A 22,035-nucleotide genomic window follows, 5' to 3' on the forward strand; every position below is an offset into this window, starting at 1 on the left:
TGGCCTTGTGTTTTATGATTATTGTTGCCAGTAACACACCTTAACAGACAATAAGAAGCAGAGGTGTGGCAGATATGGTGTCAGGGAAAATAAATGTACGCTAAAACACAATTACTTAAAACCTTTTTGTTATGATTTCTATGTTTTGAGCTCTAAAATGCCCAATGACAAGAAGGCCGGTTCTAGAACTGAGATGAAATGCCTGAACGCTCCTCAAGACGACGACAGCTGCAGCTCCAACAGCAACGACTTTGCGTACCCTGACTTTCCCAAGAAGATTCCTCTCAATGAGTGAGGCTTGTTATGAAATAGAAATTTTTACTATTATATACACAACCTTTTTTATGTATTTTGTACTGTGGTGTATAATAGAAAAATTTAATGTAAAAAAACTGAGGTATCTTTCCTCAGACTTATACAATGTGTGTTGAGCAGATCCCGTTTGTTATACAAATTGATTGAAAGGCTTAAAGAACATGTGTAGGTCTTTAATTGAAAAGATGCTCTGAATAGTGGTGTTTTTTTTTTCGTTTTTTACCAATGACAATTTATGAACACACATTTACCACAACAAATTACAATAATTTTTAATATAATATCCCCCAACTTCTTTTTGTTTTTTCAGCTCTAGAATGTCAGATGCAGGTCTACAGGACAACAGCAGCAACTTCATCTGCAAGGAACTTCTGGATGGGTAAGGCTCACGTTATCCTGTCCTGACATTCTAGAACAAACATTTACATCCCCTCAACTCATTCGCTTGATGTTCGTCAAGCATAAAGAAATATGCCACAAAATCTGAAAGTTGCATTGTCTTTATGTGTTTTTTTGGAAGTAGCATTCCTGGGTTTTCAGGCTAACATCAGGACAGTCTTTGTAGTGGTAAGTTTCACTTCAGCCAATGGCCAGCAATCACATCATGCAATTTGTGTTAGAACACATTTGTTTGCACACCTGAAATAAAGTTTGATTTAGACTTTGACCATTTTTAGCCTCAGTATCCAGTGATGAGCAGTCTAATGCTGAAACAGACATGAAAAATTGGGAGACTGCTGAAGATGATGATGCAGACAGCATCTGCAGCTGCAGCTCTGACAGGAGCATGAACGTTCCCAAAGATTTTCAGACAGAGGACCTTCCAGATGGGTGAGGCTCATTTTGACCTGTGTTGACAAAAAAACAAACTTTACATCCTGTTAACATTCTGTAGACTTGATATTCTTCCTTCTTTTAAAGCCAAGAATCTGACTTAGAAGGAGAGAGTCAAAACTCTCTTCATGAACAAAACCCAAGTGAAGAGAAAGAAAGTGAACACGTAAGCTTCAGTTTTTATTTCACCTGTAATTGTTTGTCTTTGTGTGATTTCCTGACAGTGCTATGTCTTTATTACATTATCAGGACGATCGTTTTGGTGGGAGGAATCGCTTCACCAAAAACAAAAACAGTAATGACTCTCCATACCTTGACTTTCCCAAGAAGGTTTTTTTCTCTCCAGGTGAGGCTCATTGTAGCATGTCCCCATGTGATTGGGTGACATTTAAAACTTTAACAGAGTCCATGCCTTCAGGAAGAAATTTGATCAGTTCAATCAAGTTTATTTGTATAACACATTTCAACAACAGTTCAAAGTGCTTTATATGGTTAAAACATAAAAAAGTCAAACATCATATAGTCAACAACTGTGAAAGCAAACAGACATCACGTTTTTTCGAATGTCATCATTAGAATCATCAATACACATCAAATATATTGATCAATGTTTCAGTTCCTGCTAATCAAAGGCAGATCTAACAAGGTGGGGTTTTAGTCTTGATTTAAAGGGGCAGTATCATGATAAATAAACTTTTTTTGAGCCTTATATCATATTATTTGGTTACCCCCTCTTCAAAAACATACAATGGCTTGCAAAAGTATTCATACCCCTTGATCTCCATATTTTGCAACATTACAATAACAAGCATAAATATATTTCATGGGAGTTTAGCAATCAGCTGATTCATTCATGCATGGTTGGCTGGTTGGATCAATGGGCCGCCTTTTAGATGCATTTTTATAACAGCTGAACGTAACAGAGTTACTTGATTATGCTATAAAATGGAACTGTGTGTGTTAAAACACACAGTACTGTCCCTTTAAATATTTACTTCTCCTACACATCTAATTAAAAAAAAAACCCAAACATTTTAAGACGTAGTAAAAGGAAAACCTTACCCAAATATTTATATGGATTTTTCAGGTTATTCATAAACTTAAACTATACTGTATTGACTATGAAATCATATCCTGTTTCAGGCCACCATGTTCCTGATATTTGGTGTGGCCGTTTGTCAGCCTGAGTGGTGTCATCTATGACTGGATCAGAAATCGGGTGTTGGACCAAGGCCATTAAAGTTCCAGCTGCTGGAGAGGAACTAAAGCACTTTTGACTTATCAGGTTTCCCTTAAACAGTGCCTATTCAAAATTTCTATTATGACTTTTCTCAGTGACATTACCAGGAGCTCCAGAGTGTCTGACCTGAGCACTGTGTGAAACTGTATTTACATGTTATACTCTAGGAAAGCCTTTGTTTGTGTGTAGCACCTTGTTCTGTTTCTATGCGGTTCCAAGCCTTCCAGTTCAACTTCCTCCGCTGATGAAGAGGAATGAAGAGGTTGGAATGTTTTTGCTGAGAATATTTTGAACATTAACCAAGTCTAGCTAAGATCAAGTTCCAAAAGTGTCGAGAACAAGCTGTCAGATGGAACCATGTGATTACATTGTTCTGCCTTCAATTTCTATATATTTAAGCAATATTATCTATTTTTATTTTTCATGTGAACTTTTTTATTTAAAATATTGAAGAGAATTTTATTGGAGCTTCAAATGAATCTTTGTAGCTATAACTGTTACTCTCTTCAGAGATTGACTAAATCACGTTTAGTTTTTTTTTTTCCAATTTCTTTCATTTATTTCTCTTTTTTTATGTTACAAACATTTAGAGACTATCTCCAGAACTGAAATTGTTACTAAATTTGCTGCCTGGCACTTTTTGCTCATAATTCTGTTCTTGGTTATATATTAGGTACTGTAACTGGTAAACTGTAGATTCTCCAGCGAAAAAATGTTGTGCTGAACCATATAGAAGGTTTTCTCTTTTTATCCAAAGTTACTCCATCATTTGAGCTGAATTCAGTTTATTTCCATAGAGCCAGTTCACAACAGATTTCATCTCTATGCACTTTAGGAAACAAACTGGCTCAGTTAATATGAACTAAACTTTGTTCAAATTCAATTCAATTAACTCCAGGGAATCAAATAACGTTTAATTTAGATCCAGCTTCATTCCACATAGTCCAAGTACAAGTGATCTTTAAATGCACTGATTAAAGTTATCTAAACCAACTCAGGACTTAGTTGTGACATTGTAGCAATCCCTCATGCTGAGCAAGCATGTGGCGACAAGTGGACAGCAACCACTTTCTAATGATTAGAAGAATCCTTTAGTGAGGTTAAAATAGGTTGCAGAAAACAAAACAAAAAATCAACACTCTGAGACAGAAGAAGACAAACAATGACACACTGATAGCAGCCATAGGAAAAAGACTAAAACACTAAATTACTGAGCCTAGTTCTTTATATGAGAGACAAAGATAAAGGGCACAAAGTATTAATGTCAACAATGTTTGCAGTACTGATTCCTTCTAACATAGAAGGAAGCCCAATTCTACAGAAATAGACAGAAGGGATTTCTGTAGAATTGGAAATGAGTAGATAACTACATCACTAAACCAGAAGTAAATTAACTTGGAAATGCGCCATCTTGGTAGGCAAACGGTAAACAGCATTACACAAGAGCAGCATTATGAGGATCATTACTGGAGTTTAAATTTATTTGTTTTTAAAAGTTTTTCTCTGCTCTTTGAACCAGTCCAGTTTCTAGCAACATATCATCTCATAAAAATGCTCAACAAGTTATTTGTGTTTGCCAACAGCCACAATGATGATGATGATATGAGCAGCTGTGATGAGAGCTGTATTTATGTGTGGTAGCATTTTAAATCCATGAAGCTGTTTTCCATTATACACATTGTAAGTGTAAGCTACAGAAACAGCAACAAAAGTATTAATAACAAGATGAGTATCATCAACCTGCCGTCTACTACCTCCTTCTCTACTACCTGCTATGTGACACATGATAAACAATTGCAGTGTAAATTTACTGAAGTTCTGTTTATTAACTGTTTATACATATGGTCACATTGACAGTAACTGCATCTCCTGAAGTACAGCAGTGACTGAATGTAATTTACTTTTTGCTCAAGTGCAGCAAGAAGAAATGTGAACATGTGCTTTTGCATATATGAGTTTTATATTTACATATTATAATTTGTACATATTATAATTTCCTTTGTGTAAGATTGAAAGTGTTTAATGTTTGTCATGATGTACAAATAAATTGTGGTGAAAGTATTTAAAGTCTTTACTGAACAACATCAACTTCTGCTCATATCATGACTCTGCTAACATGTTGCTAAATAAAATGTAACTTAGTATTTATAAGTCCTATAAAACTGAAATAGTTTGTAAACANGCCTGAACGCTCCTCAAGACGACGACAGCTGCAGCTCCAACAGCAACGACTTTGCGTACCCTGACTTTCCCAAGAAGATTCCTCTCAATGGGTGAGGCTCTTTTTTAAAAGGGCTAAAGACCAAAAGAAAAGTTCAATATGTCAGCTCATTTAACACGTCTCTTTCTTCTATTAAAGGCAATACCCAGATGCAGATCCAGAGAGTCAAAACTTCCTCTCTGATCATAACCCAAGCAAGAAGAAGTATGAAACTGAATATGTAAGTTCCAGTTTAGTCACTTTTATTCCACAATGTATTTTTTTTTCTGCTATTTCTTTGAAAATTCTGTTTTCTCCTCTTCAGCACCAGGGAAATGCCTCCTTCGGCATGTCCGTCTTCAACCTGGGCAATGCCATCATGGGCAGCGGCATCCTGGGTCTGTCCTTTGCCATGGCCAACACCGGCATCGCCCTGTTTGTGTAAGCATTTTTCCATCACCTAAAACCTGAAACCTAATTTTTAGCTCCAACATTTCTCAACTCCAATTCAGGCAGGTGTCTCTTCAAGGTCTCAGGTCCTGTTATTCCCAAACTGTGCAAGATAGGGTTTTTTCCCCCCCTCTGCCAACAGGTGTGTGACCCTGAAAGAGAGGCAACATGCCAGCTCAAACATTTGCAGTTGTTCTGATTTGTGCGTGTTTCACCTATGTTTGCTGTAGATTAGAAATGTTGAAGAGGTAAAGACATCTTCAAGGAAAAGCAGATGGTTGGAGGGTTTTGGTAATGGTGACCCCTGTTGGCTGTTCATGTGAACAACTTCAACACTTCTTGTGACATTCGAGCCCTGGGTTTCATCAGACTCTTCCTAGTTTTTTTAAACAGAACAAAGAAGATTATGTTACTGAGGCTTTGTTTACTCTAGTGCATGATGCACAGATGGCATTTAATATGAGGAAGAGAGCTCTACTAACTTTTCATCTAAGCAATGAAAAAGTAGAAGTGATTTCCTGGATCAAGCAGAATGCGGATGTTTTCTCTCAGTTCGCCTCGTGGTCGTGTGCATATCATCAGTCGGAAGCTGTAGGCCACTTTCCAGAGAAGCAGCTTACTGATAATCCTGGTGGCCAGGCGTTACATAAACCAATAGATGCCATTCACGTGCTGGGGATCATGAATGGTCCACTGAGGATCTCGGTCTGACGGCAATCGACTAATCTAGGTCAGGATCTGTAGGAAGTTGGACCTTAAAAAACCAAAGTAGCTACTTCTTGTGTACATTGTTGGGTGAAGGCTGAATGCTGGTAGGACAAAGTGGCTCCTAACCAGACATAAACCGAGGCATATTTGCTGGGTTGAAGCTAATTTTGTCAAGAGACATACTAAGGATGTCCAATGAGAGCAAGTGGGCAGACAGTGATCTCACTTTTGCATTGCGAGTCTCAAATGGTTGAGAGATTAATTTCCACCTGGTCTATTAATACGTTGGGACAAACTGTACTGGACTTACAGTATATGGGTGGTATTAAGATGATCTTGTGCAGGGAAACCTCTCATCCCATCCTACTCTGCTGTTGCAGTCCATCATTTGAAGGGGGTTGTTCCGGATTTCACCCAGATTTCACTCTAGATTTATTGCTTTTACATCAAAGTGATTCTGTGCAGACTCTTAGCTGTCAAAGATACTTCCTTAAAAAGCTGATGGCTCAAGTTGGGAAGCGGTGATGTGTCAAAAGTCTCTGAAACAAGCAAAAAAAAAAAAGAAAAGAAAAGAACAATGCAAGGTCTGAGCCTTTCGGAAAGTCAATGAACTTAGGACAAGCTCAGCTGTTACGGAATAACACCTGACCTTCACGTTAGCTAAAGGTGGGCGTGTTTGTTTACCCTCAGGAAAGAACAGTTGTCTTTCAGTCGGCCTTTAAAGTCTCAGGTTCAGCATTTTAGCATTGATCAGGGCCTGCTGCTCATTGCAGTCACGTTTTTTCCCCTTGTAATTACATCTTAGTCACGAGTCTACAACTGAAGACCTTTTCTCTCTCTTGTGTTTACAGGTTTCTCCTGGTTTCCGTTGCCATTTTCTCCTTGTATTCTGTCCACTTGTTGCTGAAGACAGCCAATGAAGCAGGTGAGCACCAGCTCCAACTTTCCAGCAACTTTTTATGTTTGATCACATTTATATGTCAAGATTTAAAACGCTTTGCGTTTTTATCCTCTTTTTCCAGGTGCTCTTGTTTATGAGTCACTGGGTTACAAGGCCTTTGGGATCCCAGGCAAACTGGCTGCTTCCTGCTCCATCACCATGCAGAACATTGGAGGTGAGGGACTGACCTTTAAGTAGCAAAATGGCTCTTTTTGTGTTTGCAACTATGATTGAACTGCTCCCTACACTCACCATCATGTGCATGTTGGAAAATAATAGACTGTGGAGATGGCATCAAACTACTGAAGTCACTTCTTTTTCCGTAGGAACATTTTTGTTCCTGAATGCCTACAGAAGCATGACTCAGCGTATGTTTGAATAAAACATACTAACTGCTCTTGTTTCTTTTTAATTTTTGCAGCCATGTCAAGCTACCTCTACATCATCAAAAAAGAACTCCCCATTGTCATTCAGTCCTTTACTGGAGCAAATGATGGGTGAGTAATCTATTTCAAATTATTTTCTTTCTGATCACCGGTTGTCAAAGCAGTTATGAAAACGTCCCCAAAATGGGTATTAATTTATATCTGGTCAGTACAAAATGTCTCGCATCAGATGGCTTCATTTTTTACCCGAAAAAGTTATTTTGTTGTTTCATTAAAAAATTTGGGTTTGTAGTGTTTGTCTTGTCCTACATTTTTTTTTACAAAATGACAAAAACTGCAAAGTTACAAAATGATGAAATGCCTTGCACGTTTCACAATAAAGGAGGAATATGCTCTGTAGCACCCTCTAGAGGTCGGAAATAAAAAGAGTTTACTTATAGTACTGTAAGAAAACATGATGGATAATTTTTCCAGGATTATGTGCTTGTTCTTTCCCTACTCTTAACTATATCTTTAATGAATTTTTAATGTTCCAAACTCATTATAAAAATGTAAATCAATGTTTAGGTGAGGCTAACTTACAAAAAATCTGTCAAAACAACAATCAGCAAAAGATTAGGCCATATATTTGCGAGGTAGGGTTATGTCAGCAAGCACTCAAAGTAAAGTGGAACACCACCCAAAATGGCTGCCTGTTGTTTATCTGGAGCCAACTCTCAAAGAAGGTGAAGCAGAGTCTTTGTCTGTCCGTGTGAGCAGCTGTGTCCATGTAGGTGGGACGTCTGGACATCTTGAAGGGATGCCAGCGCCCTGTTACTCAGAGCGGGCCCTTCAAAGAACCCCTTTTAGAAAACACGACTAGTGCCGCATCGAGATGGTGCGCAGCATGAGCTCACTGCGACCTCGCTCCAACTTTTAAAAATTGATGTGGCTTCAGCTCCTCTGTGCTGCTTTGTTGTGCCTATTTCTGGGAGCGATGCTGTCATCCTGCGCAGACCAGTTTCTGTCAGCTATTTGTGATGCTTGTAGGTGTTGTCAGTGCAGCAGTGAAGTTGTAAGCTAACAAATCTCACAAAATGTTTTTTGTGTATGTGTTTCAGTGAATGGTACATCAATGGAGATTACCTTGTGATTCTGGTCTCAATTATTGTTATCCTGCCTCTCTCACTACTCCGGAATCTAGGTAAGGAGTGTGTGTGTGTGTGTGTGTGTGTGTGTGCGCGCGTGCGCGTGTGTGCGTGTGTGTCATAAACTGTTGTTCCTAAGTAATAATAAAAGTAGAAGCCTTAGAACAGCGATGACATTTTTTCTGTCTCCCTTAGGTTACCTTGGTTACACCAGTGGTCTGTCTCTGCTCTGCATGGTGTTTTTTCTGATTGTGGTGAGTATGACCCCATATTGTTTCCTTATTCCTCCTTTCACAGTCAGATACAGCCCATCATTTCATTAAAATCTTCTATGTTTAGTTCATTTAGGCACTGTAAAAATATAGCGCCATCCAAAAATATATTTTTTCTATATATTCCTGCAGGTGATCATAAAGAAGTTCCAGATCCCATGCCCTCTGCCTCTTCCTTTAAATGAAACCATGCAAATGAGCAACATCACCCCCCACAGCGACAACACCACTACAGATGATGACACTTGCAAGCCTAAATACTTTGTCTTTAACTCACAGGTAAATAAATCTCTCACAGATTAAACAGGTTTGAATATTTTCATAGTATCACTTCTAATCCTTGTATTTTTCCATCCCTCCAGACTGTCTATGCTATACCCATCCTCACGTTTGCCTTCGTGTGCCATCCTACTATCCTACCCATGTATGATGAGCTCAAAGAGTAAGTGCTGCTGCATGGATTTAACTCAAACTTTCTATAAGGTTTAAACTANAACTTCTGCTCATATCATGACTCTGCTAACATGTTGCTAAATAAAATGTAACTTAGTATTTATAAGTCCTATAAAACTGAAATAGTTTGTAAACATCCAATATTGAACATGCAGTGAGCCCAAAGGCTCTGCTAGTTCTTGAAAGTATTATTCATATCAACATAGCAGAAAGTAACAAAAAATATGTTTAGTTTATAATCCTAGGCAGTTTGACAAGCTACATTAATGTAACAATACAGTTGTAGACTGTCATGTCAGAAATCGACATGTACAATAGTAAGTATTGGAAAGGTTTGTGTTATTCCTCCAAATAAACAGATGCATGGCAGATCGAGCACAATGTTAGAAAAGCATAATGCACAAAAAACACAAATACTGCACCACTGAAAACGGCATCAAAATGCACTGAATTGTTCATCTTTATTCACCATTTGCTGTTTTCTATTTTCATGCTGAAGTTTTATGTGCAGCTTTAAATTCAGGCATGTGGCACTGAGTCACTATTTGTCAGTGAAATCAACACCTGTTCATGTGGCTTTAACTGCACATACTGTGACAAACTGGACCAGAAAGTGATGCTGCAGTGATTTCTGGTAAGTCCAAACTCCGGCTGGGTTCTTATCTTCTGTGTGAGAGATCGGTCTTCCACCCTTTTTTCATATCTGTGTGTAATAAGGAGGATATTGGTGATATGGCACCAATATCAATACAGAAATCAGAATAATTCAGATGTTTAAGGACAATAACAAATGGGTGAGATGGATCATATAATACATTACACAATCATGACTGAGTGATCAGGTGTAAGATTTATTATAATTACTACCATAGAATAAAAACATTTTTCTATGTATTGTTTATTAAATTACTATTAGACAATCTGACTGCATAAACATAATGCAATGAGCAAAGCTGGTACCTTTTCAAATTAGTTTCAGAATCTCCATTTTTAGCCCTTTTGAGATCTCAAGGCATAAAGAGCATTCTAAATAAAATTATGATGATTATGATGATTATGATGATGATTATAATTTTACAATCTATTTCTGACAAAGTTGCTGTGTCAGGCAGCCTACAGGTAGGAGATCTGTCTGGGTTTGATCTCTGATGTTTATCTACAGGTTTGCCTACAAAGTAATTTTTTTCTGGCAATCAGTTCAATTCACTATTTACTGACTGACAGCATCACAGTCGGGTTATTTTAGAAACATTTGAACACATTGTTACCGCTAATAGAGCGATCAGAGCAAATGCATCCTGTATTAGATGGTGAGNAAAAAAAAAAAAAAAAACCCAGTCCAGTCAAAAATGTTTCCTGGAACATTACAACAGTTACATAACTTTGACATTAAACACAGCAGTCAAAGCAGGCAAGGGTGATAAAAGGAGATGTAAGAAAAATTTAAATTGCATTGCTAATATATCACCGTCTTCAGTTTTAGTCTGAATTATAATGACAAACATTGAATGTAATTCAAAGTCAGCTTATTTGTGCAGCTAATAGCATAGCTTTGCCATAGCTAGCTTAGCATCTTACGTATCTCTAAAAAGCACAATTAGCCTCTAAACAACTATGTTTGACATTAATTGTAATTTTGTTTATATCATATTTGCTAATTTGTCAATTTGGTCCTGAGCATTAAAGTATGGGTGAAGAGATGGAAAAACAAAACATTCATGTTTTATTAGATGGTTGGAAAAACAACAAATGGTTCAAGTTTTAGAATTTAGAAATATCAAAACAACATTCAATCTTGTTTTTTTGTTTTTTTTTGTTTGTTTGTTCTTTTTACTTTGTTGGTACTATTCAGAGAGCTGTAAGAATGCAAGAATGCTCCTGTAGCTAAATGCTAGCACATACATGTTACAAGAGACTTGGCTGAAAAGCTTCTCTTTAGCAGCCCAATTTTGGCTTTATTTAATTAATCTGTCAACATTTTAAATTCAATTCAAAAAATTAAATATGGATTCTACACATAAAGCCCAAAAGACTTGTATGTTTATTGTTTTATTAATTTTTAAGTAACACTCCTTTGCAAGTGAAACATTTAGCCCACATTTATGTTTTATGTACTCAAAAACATTAACAGTAGCTTCAGCATATGTCAACGTTTGAAATATTACAAGAAAATTAATTTTTAAAAATCCTCTTTATAACGTAAAAAAGACGGTTTACATCTTAGTCCAAAGTGTGACCATGGTACTGCTTGAAAATTAGATGATATGATTCTAGCCATATCATCTGAATTTAACCAGAGTGATCTCTGTCATATTTCTGTTCAGTCCTTGTGGGAGATGAGCTGCTCCACACCTACTCAAACTACTACAAGTACGATATTCTCCTGCTGGTTGTTCGCCTGGCTGTGCTGGCCGCTGTCACACTCACAGTTCCTGTGGTGCTCTTCCCTGTAAGTATTGAGGGTCTACTGTTAATGATCCAGTCAGTCACTAAGACTATGAAGTCCATTGAGCTAATCTTTGTCTGGTTCTGAACAGATTCGTACCTCAGTCGGCCACCTGCTGTTCCCAAGAAAAGACTTCAGCTGGATCCGTCACGCTATCATCACCCTGACCCTGCTAACAGGAACCAACATTCTGGTCATCTTTGTCCCGAGCATCAGAGATATTTTTGGCTTTATTGGTAAGTAACTCCACATGTTAATATGTATTATCATCTTTCTAACAATCCTTTATTGACCTCTATGATTAACGGCTCATTATTCCTCCTTCCAGGTGCCTCTGCTGCTGCAATGCTGATCTTCATCCTGCCCTCAGCTTTCTATATCAAACTGGTTAAGAAGGAGTCAATGAAATCCATGAAGAAGATTGGAGTAAGACATTATTAAACATTTCACAATTTTAATCACATTTTGTTTCTGTTAGTAAACTAAATGTAAAATATTGTGTAACAACTTCAAATGAACTGAAATTATTTCTTCCACCAGGCTACGATGTTCCTGATATTAGGATTTGTTGTCATGATTGGCTGCATGTCTCTCATCATCTACGACTGGATCGTGAACTCTAAGAAAAACGAAGGTCACTGAAGCTCCAGCTCTTCTGCTGGCGGAGGGGGAAGCTTTCAGAGTCGGACTGCAACAAACACACAGCCAACAAAATCAGTGTGACGAACAAAACAAACCACAAAGACTCACTTGATGCTCGGCTCTGGCTTTCTGAGCAATGGACCGTACCATTCCAAGAGAATATATCTGAACTCTGTACATTATGCTGTTCTAGACCACAAAGATGGTGTTTCCCTCTTTTTATCATAACTTTTGAAATAGTCTTTTGCTTTTTACTTTTTTTCTGTTTCATTATTGTGGTACAGCTGTAAACAAAAAGGCCTCACAACACAGACTGAAAATTTGTAGAGTTTCAAACACAGCTTCCTCTCAGGTACAGTGTTATTCGTGGGAGAGTGTAGCTGTGAACTCTGACCTCAGAGAGAACATCCTTCTTAACGAAGTACGTGAATCTCCCAAAAACTGAAACGAAGCCACGGGACTTGAAACTTCACGGACAATTTAGTTTCCTTCGACCTTCGCTTTCTGTTTTTGTTCAACTTTACCAAAAACGTGTCTGAAGCTTCTTTGTATATTCAAAAGCACTTATAGCTGAGGCCATTTGTCAGTTTTCACCTAAACGGCACCTTGTTCAGTATTTCTAAAGTCCTTTGACTTCGCTCATAGTGTCAGCTAGCGAATCTGTGAACAGAACCAGACACTGGGAGGTCTGCAATAGATCTTGTTTGATGGGCGTGTGCAGCAACGACACTACTGCTTCGGGAAGGCCACCAAGCCCTCCGTTTCCATCCAGCCCCCCCAACTCCTGAGCAGGGGCCACGGAGGGAAACCTAGAATGTTTTTTTTCTTTATGGGAGAATGCTTTGAATTTGACCACATACAGTGGTTGTAATAATATACTTGTTACACTTGTTAAACCGCAACAGCTTCAGCCGTACGAAGTCAGGTGCACTCCTAAACACCNGTGTGCCATCCTACTATCCTACCCATGTATGATGAGCTCAAAGAGTAAGTGCTGCTGCATGGATTTAACTCAAACTTTCTATAAGGTTTAAACTAAACCAATGTCATATTTCTTTAAAGTTTGGTCTGGTAAATAAAACTCTCCTTCCCTGAACAGCCGCTCACGCCGAAAGATGCAGAATGTGGCCAACGTTTCCTTCCTGGCCATGTTCATCATGTACCTGCTGGCCGCCCTCTTTGGATACCTCACCTTCAACAGTAAGTTGGGCAAGATTTAAAAACTACAGTGTGGCATATTTACATATATGTATTTTTAAAAACTCAATTTCATAATTAATAGGCAGCTAGATAATAGATTTTTAGGCTAGCTTTGACAACTTTACTTTAGCTCACTTTTACACATTTACATTGTATAATGTTCATTAATTTACACTGTCCATTGAGAAATAAATAATAAATAAATAAAACTATATTTTTTTTCTTTCAAATATTCTAGTCTTGAGTGAAACTCCCTTTATGGGTTCACAGGTCATTTACCTTGAATTTGAAATGTTTTAGTAATTGTGGTTTGCAGTGTAAAGAGGACTTCAATTAAAAATCCTAATGTGTTGATTCAACCCTGGTTACACAACAGTGTGAAAACACCACCTGATGCACCTGGTGCCAGCATGTTCCTGTTTGACTTCAAATATACAAAAAAAAAAAAATAAATAAAAATGCCACTCCAGCTAGAAATGTTTCCTGGAACATTGCAACAGTTACATAAGGACTTGGAAATCGCTCTTTAACATTAAACACAGCAGTCAAAGCAGGCAAGAGTGATAAAAGGAGATGTAAGAAAAACATGAATTACATTGCTAATATATGACTGTATTCAGTTTGTCTGAACACTGAATGTAATTCAAAGTCATCTTATTTTTAGCATAGCTTTGCTATAGCTAGCTTAGCATCTAAATCTCTAAAAAGCACAAACAATTAGCCTGTAAACAACTATGTTTGACATTAATTGTAATTTTGTTTATATCTGCTAATTTGCTCAGTTTGATCCTGAGCATTAAAGATGTAGAGATGGAAAAGCAAAACATTCATGTTTTATTAGATGGTTGAAGTTTTGGGATTTAGAAATATCAAAACAATATTCAATCTTGTTTTTTATTTTATTTTATTTTTTTAACTTTGTTGGTACTTATTCAGAGAGCTGCGAGAAGGTAACTTTATGCTCCTGTAGCTAAATGTTAGCCAACAGAGACTTGGATGAAAAGCTTCTCTTTAGCAGCCCAATTTTGGCTTCATTTAATTAATCTGTCAACATTTTAAATTCAATTTTAAAAATTAAATATGGATTCTACACATAAAGCCCAAAAGACTTGTATGTTTATTGTTTTACTGAGTTTTAAGTAACACTCATTTATAAGTACAACATTTAGCCCACATTTATCACGTTTTATGTACTCAAAAACATTAACAGTAGCTTCAGCATATGTCAACGTTTGAGATATTACAAGAAAATTAATTTTAAAAAATCCTGTTTATAATGTACAAAAGACAGTTTATGTCTTAGTCCAAAGTGTTAGCATGCTAATGCTTGATAATTACATATGATTGGTGTTGAAACTGAATTTAACTAGAGTGATCTCTGTCATATTTCTGTTCAGTCCATGTGGGACCTGAGCTGCTCCACACCTACTCAAACTACTACAGGGATGATATTCTCCTACTGGTTGTTCGCCTGGCTGTGCTGGCCGCTGTCACACTCACAGTTCCTGTGGTGCTCTTCCCTGTAAGTATTCAGGGTCTACTGTTAATGATCCAGATAGTCACTAAGACTATGAAGTCCATTGAGCTAATCTTTGTCTGGTTCTGAACAGATTCGTACCTCAGTCGGCCACCTGCTGTTCCCAGGAAAAGACTTCAGCTGGATCCGTCACGCTATCATCACCCTGATCCTGCTAGCAGGAACCAACATCCTGGTCATCTTTGTCCCCAGCATCAGAGATATTTTTGGCTTTATTGGTAAGTAACACCACATGTTAATATGTATTATCATCTTTCTAAGAGCGTTATTGACCTTTTGGGATTAACTTTACAATTATTCCTCCTTCCAGGTGCCTCTGCTGCTGCAATGCTGATCTTCATCCTGCCCTCAGCTTTCTATATCAAACTGGTTAAGAAGGAGTCAATGAAATCTATGCAGAAGATTGGGGTAAGACATTATTAAACATTTCACAGTTTCAATCACATTTTTTTTTTTTTATAAATTCAATCTAAGATATTGTGTAACAACTTCAAATTAACTGAAATTATTTCTTCCACCAGGCTATGGCGTTCCTGATATTAGGATTTGTTGTCATGATTGTCTGCATGTCTCTTATCATCTACGACTGGATCGTGAACGCTATGAAAGACAAAGGTCACTGAAGCTCCAGCTCTTCTGCTGGCGGAGGGGGAAGCTTTCAGAGTCGGACTGCAACAAACACACAGCCAACAAAACCAGTGTGACGAACAAAACAAACCACAAAGACTCACTTGATGCTCGGCTCTGGCTTTCTGAGCAATGGACCGTACCATTCCAAGAGAATGTATCTGAACTCTGTACATTTTGCTGTTCTAGACCACAAAGATGGCGTTTCCCTCTTTTTATCGTAACTTTTGAAAAAGTCTTTTGCTTTTTACTTTTTTTCTGTTTCATTATTGTGGTACAGCTGTAAACAAAAGGCCTCACAACACAGACTGAAAATTTGTAGAGTTTCAAACACAGCTTCCTCTCAGGTACAGTGTTATTCGTGGGAGAGTGTAGCTGTGAACTCTGACCTCAGAGAGAACATCCTTCTTAACGAAGTACATGAATCTCCCAAAAACTGAAACGAAGCCACGGGACATGAAACTTCACGGACAATTTAGTTTCCTTCGACCTTCGCTTTCTGTTTTTGTTCAACTTTACCAAAAACATGTCTGAAGCTTCTTTGTATATTCAAAAGTACTTATAGCTGAGGCCATTTGTCAGTTTTCACCTAAACGGCACCTTGTTCAGTATTTCTAAGGTCCTTTGATTTTGCTCATCGTGTCAGCTAGCGAATCTGTGAACAGAACCAGACACTGGGAGGTCTGCAATAGATCTTGTTGTTTGATGGGCGTGTGCAGCAACGACACTACTGCTTCGGGAAGGCCGCCAAGCCCTCCGTTTCCATCCAGCCCCCCCGACTCCTGAGCAGGGGCCACGGAGGGAAACCTAGAATGTTTTTTTTCTTTATGGGAGAATGCTTTGAATTTGACCACATACAGTGGTTGTAATAATATACTTGTTACACTTGTTAAACCGCAACAGCTTCAGCCGTACGAAGTCAGGTGCACTCCTAAACACCGAGAAAATACCCAGAATTCTTCAGTGTTCAGTGTCATAGCACAATTCAGTGTTTTACAATGAAGAACAATGGCAAACCAGCATGGATCCAAATCCCAACCGAGTCAAGAACCGTTCATCAGAGAGTGCTCTGTGCTTCCAACACTAACACATCGAGAAAAACTGTGTCATCTATTTATGGAAGGCTGTTAAAGAAATGTAATTTAAACTATTTTTAATATATTTATACAATGTTATATGTACATATGTATGTGAATGTATATATATATCTTTTTGTTTTTAAAGATTTTTGTTTGAACAATTTCATGGAGCTCAAAAACCAAATCAGGTCATATTGTGAAGAGTTTGTTCAGAACCACAGAACTTTATCTGTTCATTTCTTTAGAAACACTGAATATTCATCCTGGATGTATTCAGAGGTTAAAGGTCACGAGTGGAGCCACTTTAAAAAATGTTTAAGCCCCTGAAGACAGACACAAATCAGCAGTTTTCTTTGGTCAAACACAGAAAGGACCCTGCCTGTCAGTGCTACACTCTTGTTTCAATGAAACACTATGTACATGATGTAAATAAAGTCCCAATAAAATGAACTATGACCTTAAACCTTGACCCTCTGTCTTCTATGTTGTCCTCTATATAAAGTTGGAGACAAATACCCTGGTATTGGTCTAGATTTGATGTTTGCACCTTAACGTGATATTTGCTCTATATTGGTCTTTTATCTCTTAAACAGAGATGAAAACTGTATAAACTGATTGGATTCATCAAGTCTGTATGAATAAATATAACTGAGCATTGTCAGCACAACAATAGGAATTAGGCCTGTGTAACCTAATATATTTGAAGGAAATATGTTAAGTGGAGATTAGCTACTGTGATTCTCTTCTAAAGCTCAGTCTCAAAGAGGAAGACGGCCTCTTAATCTGACCCGCCACTAAATCCTTTGAGAATAAACTTCATAAATATTGCTGCTGTTCAGTTGTTCAATACCAGATCCAAACAATTTGGTTTTCTACAGTGGAAGTATATTTACCAAATGGGCCCAAGTACTAGACCCTGTGGTACTCCATAAATATCTAGTGTTTGAGGAAGATTTATCATTGCCTTCATTATCATTAGCATCAACAAAATTGTCCAGACTGTCTGGGTTAAAAGCAGATGGATGACTGTGGAGAGAGTTCTTGTCTTGCAGGCAAAAAGCTGTGGGTTCAATTCCACTAACCCTCATGCCACATGTCAACGTGCATGAGGGTTAGGGCTACATCTGCATTGGTTTAGCACCTTGTAAACCAATGCCTTGGTTTACATCTGCTAATTAAGGATGGATTAATCCTTTCTAAAACTGTGGTGACAACTAAAGTAATAGTTTAGTTGTCATGGTGTCTAAGGCTGAAAAAGGTCTAGATAAAGCTAATATTTTTCAGATCTCCAAAAGTCTAAATACAGATCTTCATTTACCCCAAAAGGTAGCTGCACTTGATATGACAGCGTTACCGTGTCATAACAAGTGACACTTGATATGACACTTGATATGGGAGTATGCCAGAGGAAGAGAAGGGTGATAGTGACAACGGCGGTAGGAGTTCACTTTCCTGCAGTGGATCGCCAGCTCGATTTCAGGTATTCCAGCCTTCATTGTTTATGTCCTGACTCCTTAGGCAACCGCCTCGCCTGCTTGCGTCGCGTTAAATTGCAGCCTCGCCTTTGTAGCTTGCCTTCATCAGCTTACCCTCTGAGAGTTCAATTTGATTTATAATGGTCATTTTAAATAAAATTGATTATTATTAAGACGGTAGTATTGTTACACAGTAAGCTATTCTCTTCCCAATGACGACCTCTAGTGGTCAGTGGTTGATTTTCTCTCTCTGAAAAGTGATGTTTTTTTTATCCGTAGAACTTAACCCTTGTGGTGCAAGGACTGAGGCAAACGTAGTGCCAACCTGCCTGAAGAAATGTGTTGAAGTCATCATAACAGACTTCAGTCACCAACATGACACACTGACAAAGAAAAAACATTTTGGCAGTTTTTAGATGTGCCACAGATACAAAACACCAGAGTCAAATGGCTCAATTGCCTCCTCACTGTGTACATATGTTCTCCAGAGTCCTGCTAATCACCTAATTATTGTATTCAGGTGTGGTGCAGCAGCGGCACATCTAAATGTTGCAGGACAGTGGCCCTCCAGGACTGGAGTTTGACACCTGTGGCTTAGATCAAGCCAATGGTTCAGCACAGCCACTCCCCCATTTTGCAGTGTACGTCCAAAAACTTAAAGAAAACGACCTCCGCAGCTAAATAATGTTAACTCAAATGGCCTCCAGATTTTCCTGACAGTTTCAATGTTCGGTTAAGATAATAAATATGCTGTGATATAAAAATAAATAAACGTACGTTAAGCGAACTATGCATATGAATCAATACTCTTGCGTAAACGGAAAAATAATGCCTCCATAAAAAATAGTCAAAAACATGATCATTTTAACATTGAACTTACCTTGTTATAATAAGCTGCAGACAAGACGCCATACTGCTGCCTCCGCTCCTCAGGTAAACATGTGACGCAGTAGCGGAACAAGCCGGTGTTCTATCAGATAGCCCTACGCTGTCAGGATAGCATAGATGCAGTTAGTACGCATGCCCGCGCATGCGCATTAAGAAGTCCGACCGTCAGTGGAGTTGTCAGTTCAGCATACGCAACAAGTTATGACGAAAATAAGTCATTAAATTGTTTATAATATGATATAATATGATAACTAGATAGATATACATGCGTTGTATTTAAAGCAGGTCTGGCTGCAGCTGCAGTCAACTACAACACGTCCGTGTAAAACTCATTAATCTATTTAACCGCTAAATCAGGATGTCATACAGCTGTTCATAACAAAGTGTATGATGATTTACGTCAGGATTCTATGTTGCTGATTAAATAAAATCATATGGTAATGACAGCATACATGTCTGAGCTAAGCGTATGACTATCTGACAATGTATGCTGATCTGACAGAACACCGGCGTCGGCCAGGGGGCGGGGCTAATAGACCCTTTTCACAGTGACGTTAGACAATGGCCGCCATAACTCGAAGTCGTGTATCTTTACTTCCGGTGTGATTTTGCCTCAGGAAACCTGACTAAAAAATTCACGGATACTCATTATCTTAAGGATATAATAAAAGGTAAGGTTAATAACAACAGCATTTAAGTTTTAGATAGCCATTATTACTCATTGTCAATTCACCATTCTCTAACTATGTATATAATAAACAGCCTCCGATGGGAGTGTAAACCAGCTAGCAGCAGCTTTAGCCACAATTGGGAAAATATATACACCGCTGTCTGTCAGTGCTGTAACGTTTAGAGGTTCACTTTCTGTATCAACGTTAATAAAACAGTATTTAAGTGTTAGATAGCCGTTATTAGTCATTGTCAATTCATCATTCTCCAACTGTATTTAAAGGAACCAGCCTCTGATCGGAGAGTAAACCAGTTAGCAGCAGCTTTAGCCACAGTTGGGAAACATACATGTACACTGTGGCAGTGCTGTATTGTTAAATGTTTCACTAAAATCACTGACATCTTCCAACACTGTTGTTTAGAAAAGCATTTTAAATATTGACTTAAGCACCATCTGCCAAATAATTTACATAGTCTGATGTGATTCATAATTTCTCCTTTTGTTTTGTTGTCCATCTTTCTCAACAGTAGCCTACCTGACAACCTACCATATCTGGGATGGTCTTGTGCCAGTCTGCAGTGAACTGGTGCATGGCAGAGGCAGTGGTATACTGTAGTGAGCAGTTTGAAGCAGAAGTCCCACCATGTGATCCACAGCTTTCCCAGCTGAGCACAAACTTCATGCACTTTGTTTCGACAGGCACCACAGCAGAATCAAGTGTAACCTGTTAAAAGGGTTATAAAGTTGTTATTCTCCTATGTTATCAATTTTCTACTGCCAAGTCTACCACAGTAAAACAAAGTAAAATAAACTTAACCTTCTAATCATAGCATTTGATAAATAGTCATTGGAGAAATGAAACGTTTATCTATCTATCTATCTATCTATCTATCTATCTATCTATCTATCTAAAACAGCATCTTCCTACTCATGTCTCTATCGTAGCAAGAGTTTGACTTCTCAGGACGTGATGGAGCAGCGGGTGTTTGACATAACTGTTAAGTTTTGGACTTGAAACTAGCGTAAGTGAGGAGGGTTTAGTACGATCATGCATTTTACGTGACAGGTGGCAACCCCAGTCTATACTATACAAATCTGATTAAGATTGGAGCCTAAATACGTTCTATTTCCAAAACAGAAAGGCTCCGTAATGTTAGCCAACTAACAAATTACTATTGCTATCCTAGCATATCAACTAACAGCTAGAAAAAACCAAAACACGTACCTTCGTAGTCAAACTGGTATCAGTCAGCGAGGAATTTGTCCAGTTTAGATTATGTTGATGAAGAAAAACTGTTTGCAAATAGTGATATATCTTCAAATCGTATTTGTGGCAGCTGCTTTAGAGTCCAGAAACAGCGTTAACTACACACACCGGAACTGAAGATACACTGCTTCTAGTCAAAACGGATGTTGTCTGACGTCATGTGGTTTATTAACCAGGCCCAAATAATAAAGCTCATGATAATTTAACTTTACAACATAGATATGCCTGCAACAGCGGAGCTAACAAGTTTCATCACCAGAGATTCTGAAATCATTCTGAAATCCATGTGAAATCCATCTGACATGAAGTACAACAAACCAAGAGAACAGAAACATCAGGCTACTGGTCACTAATGATGAAACAACGCAAATTCAAAACATGTTAACGTTCCGTAGCTCTAGCTAGTTTGCCATTTGTTGCCAAGTGACTGATGATGATGTTGGTGACAAGCTTTACCCAGAATGCACCTGGCATGTTCTGCCTCCAATGTGGGAGGTTATATTTACTTATTATTATTATATCAAATAATTTTTACTTCATGCTTAAGTAAAAATTAAAAGCATGGTACAGTAAAACTACTCTAAGAAGTAAATATTTATCAGAAAGTTATTAAAGTAACAGAGTAAATGTAGGCTACTCACCTTCAGAGACGTGGACAAAGTGAAGATATTTAAGTTTCAATACAATCCAAATATTGACATCAATGCCAATCTTTCCTTTAAGCAGTTTTTTTTGGGGTGGTAACAGTTTTTGATTAGGTAGCACCGAGCGACAGATGAGGCATCGATGAAATCGCCATCAATATTAGACCGCGTGAGTGAGATATTTTCAGCGACGGGAGGGGCTGAGTGATGAGGCAGCGAGTGGAAAAATACCGGAGCGCGAGTCTTTACAGCATCACCAGACTTGACTGAAGAGGAAGGGATGCTGAAGGACAAAAAGACCTGCAGAGGCTGATCTCTACAACGCCCCTCAGAAAATCATTTATTATTTACATTACTTCATAAAAAAAGTTTTAAAATCAGTGAACCTGACAATGATAAAATATTATTGATACTTTGTGTTTTCGATGCTAAAATAGATGTATGTTTACACCATCCCTTTGCCAAGGACTGACCCATGATGCTACTGCCCAGGTTTTTGTTTGCTCAGGTTAAACTGAGCCTGTTAGGATCTGGGGAAGGCTGGTTCAGGGGTCTCTAGTTTCTCCACCAGGGGGCATCCTGGGACCTTCTGGAGGGCGTGAACCTGGAGCTGCACACCTGCTGCCACTTACCAT

General features: G+C 38.2%; 1 protein-coding gene and 2 long non-coding RNA genes across 3 annotated transcripts in view; 2 read left to right on the top strand and 1 right to left on the bottom strand.

Moving 5' to 3' along the window:
* LOC103129151 (sodium-coupled neutral amino acid transporter 2-like) overlaps positions 1-16,925 on the top strand; it is an 18,397-nt gene extending 1,472 nt beyond the window's left edge. Inside the window, exons 2-17 of the mRNA XM_016664862.1 lie at positions 151-198; positions 4,570-4,662; positions 4,749-4,830; positions 4,915-5,030; positions 6,599-6,672; positions 6,770-6,862; positions 7,109-7,184; positions 8,174-8,256; positions 8,396-8,454; positions 8,605-8,751; positions 8,835-8,914; positions 13,113-13,213; positions 14,611-14,735; positions 14,824-14,968; positions 15,061-15,158; positions 15,272-16,925. Coding sequence (XP_016520348.1) covers positions 158-198; positions 4,570-4,662; positions 4,749-4,830; positions 4,915-5,030; positions 6,599-6,672; positions 6,770-6,862; positions 7,109-7,184; positions 8,174-8,256; positions 8,396-8,454; positions 8,605-8,751; positions 8,835-8,914; positions 13,113-13,213; positions 14,611-14,735; positions 14,824-14,968; positions 15,061-15,158; positions 15,272-15,373 — 1,515 coding nt within the window. The 5' untranslated portion in view covers positions 151-157 and the 3' untranslated portion in view covers positions 15,374-16,925. The remainder of the gene's footprint in view (positions 1-150; positions 199-4,569; positions 4,663-4,748; positions 4,831-4,914; positions 5,031-6,598; positions 6,673-6,769; positions 6,863-7,108; positions 7,185-8,173; positions 8,257-8,395; positions 8,455-8,604; positions 8,752-8,834; positions 8,915-13,112; positions 13,214-14,610; positions 14,736-14,823; positions 14,969-15,060; positions 15,159-15,271) is intronic.
* Positions 1-22,035, bottom strand: part of LOC107834110 (uncharacterized) — a 52,848-nt gene that overhangs the window by 28,559 nt on the left and 2,254 nt on the right. The window contains exons 2-3 of the long non-coding RNA XR_001659891.1: positions 20,037-20,213; positions 18,812-18,919 (exon numbers count right to left, since the gene is read on the bottom strand). This is a non-coding gene — a long non-coding RNA (uncharacterized LOC107834110). The remainder of the gene's footprint in view (positions 1-18,811; positions 18,920-20,036; positions 20,214-22,035) is intronic.
* LOC107834108 (uncharacterized) lies at positions 19,328-20,919 on the top strand. Its single transcript, XR_001659889.1, has 2 exons — positions 19,328-19,713; positions 20,628-20,919. It is a non-coding gene; the product is annotated as an uncharacterized LOC107834108 (long non-coding RNA).

The sequence above is a fragment of the Poecilia formosa genome, unplaced genomic scaffold (genome assembly GCF_000485575.1).
Source record: "Poecilia formosa unplaced genomic scaffold, Poecilia_formosa-5.1.2 Scaffold520, whole genome shotgun sequence".
In the NCBI taxonomy this organism is placed as follows: Eukaryota; Metazoa; Chordata; class Actinopteri; order Cyprinodontiformes; family Poeciliidae; genus Poecilia; species Poecilia formosa.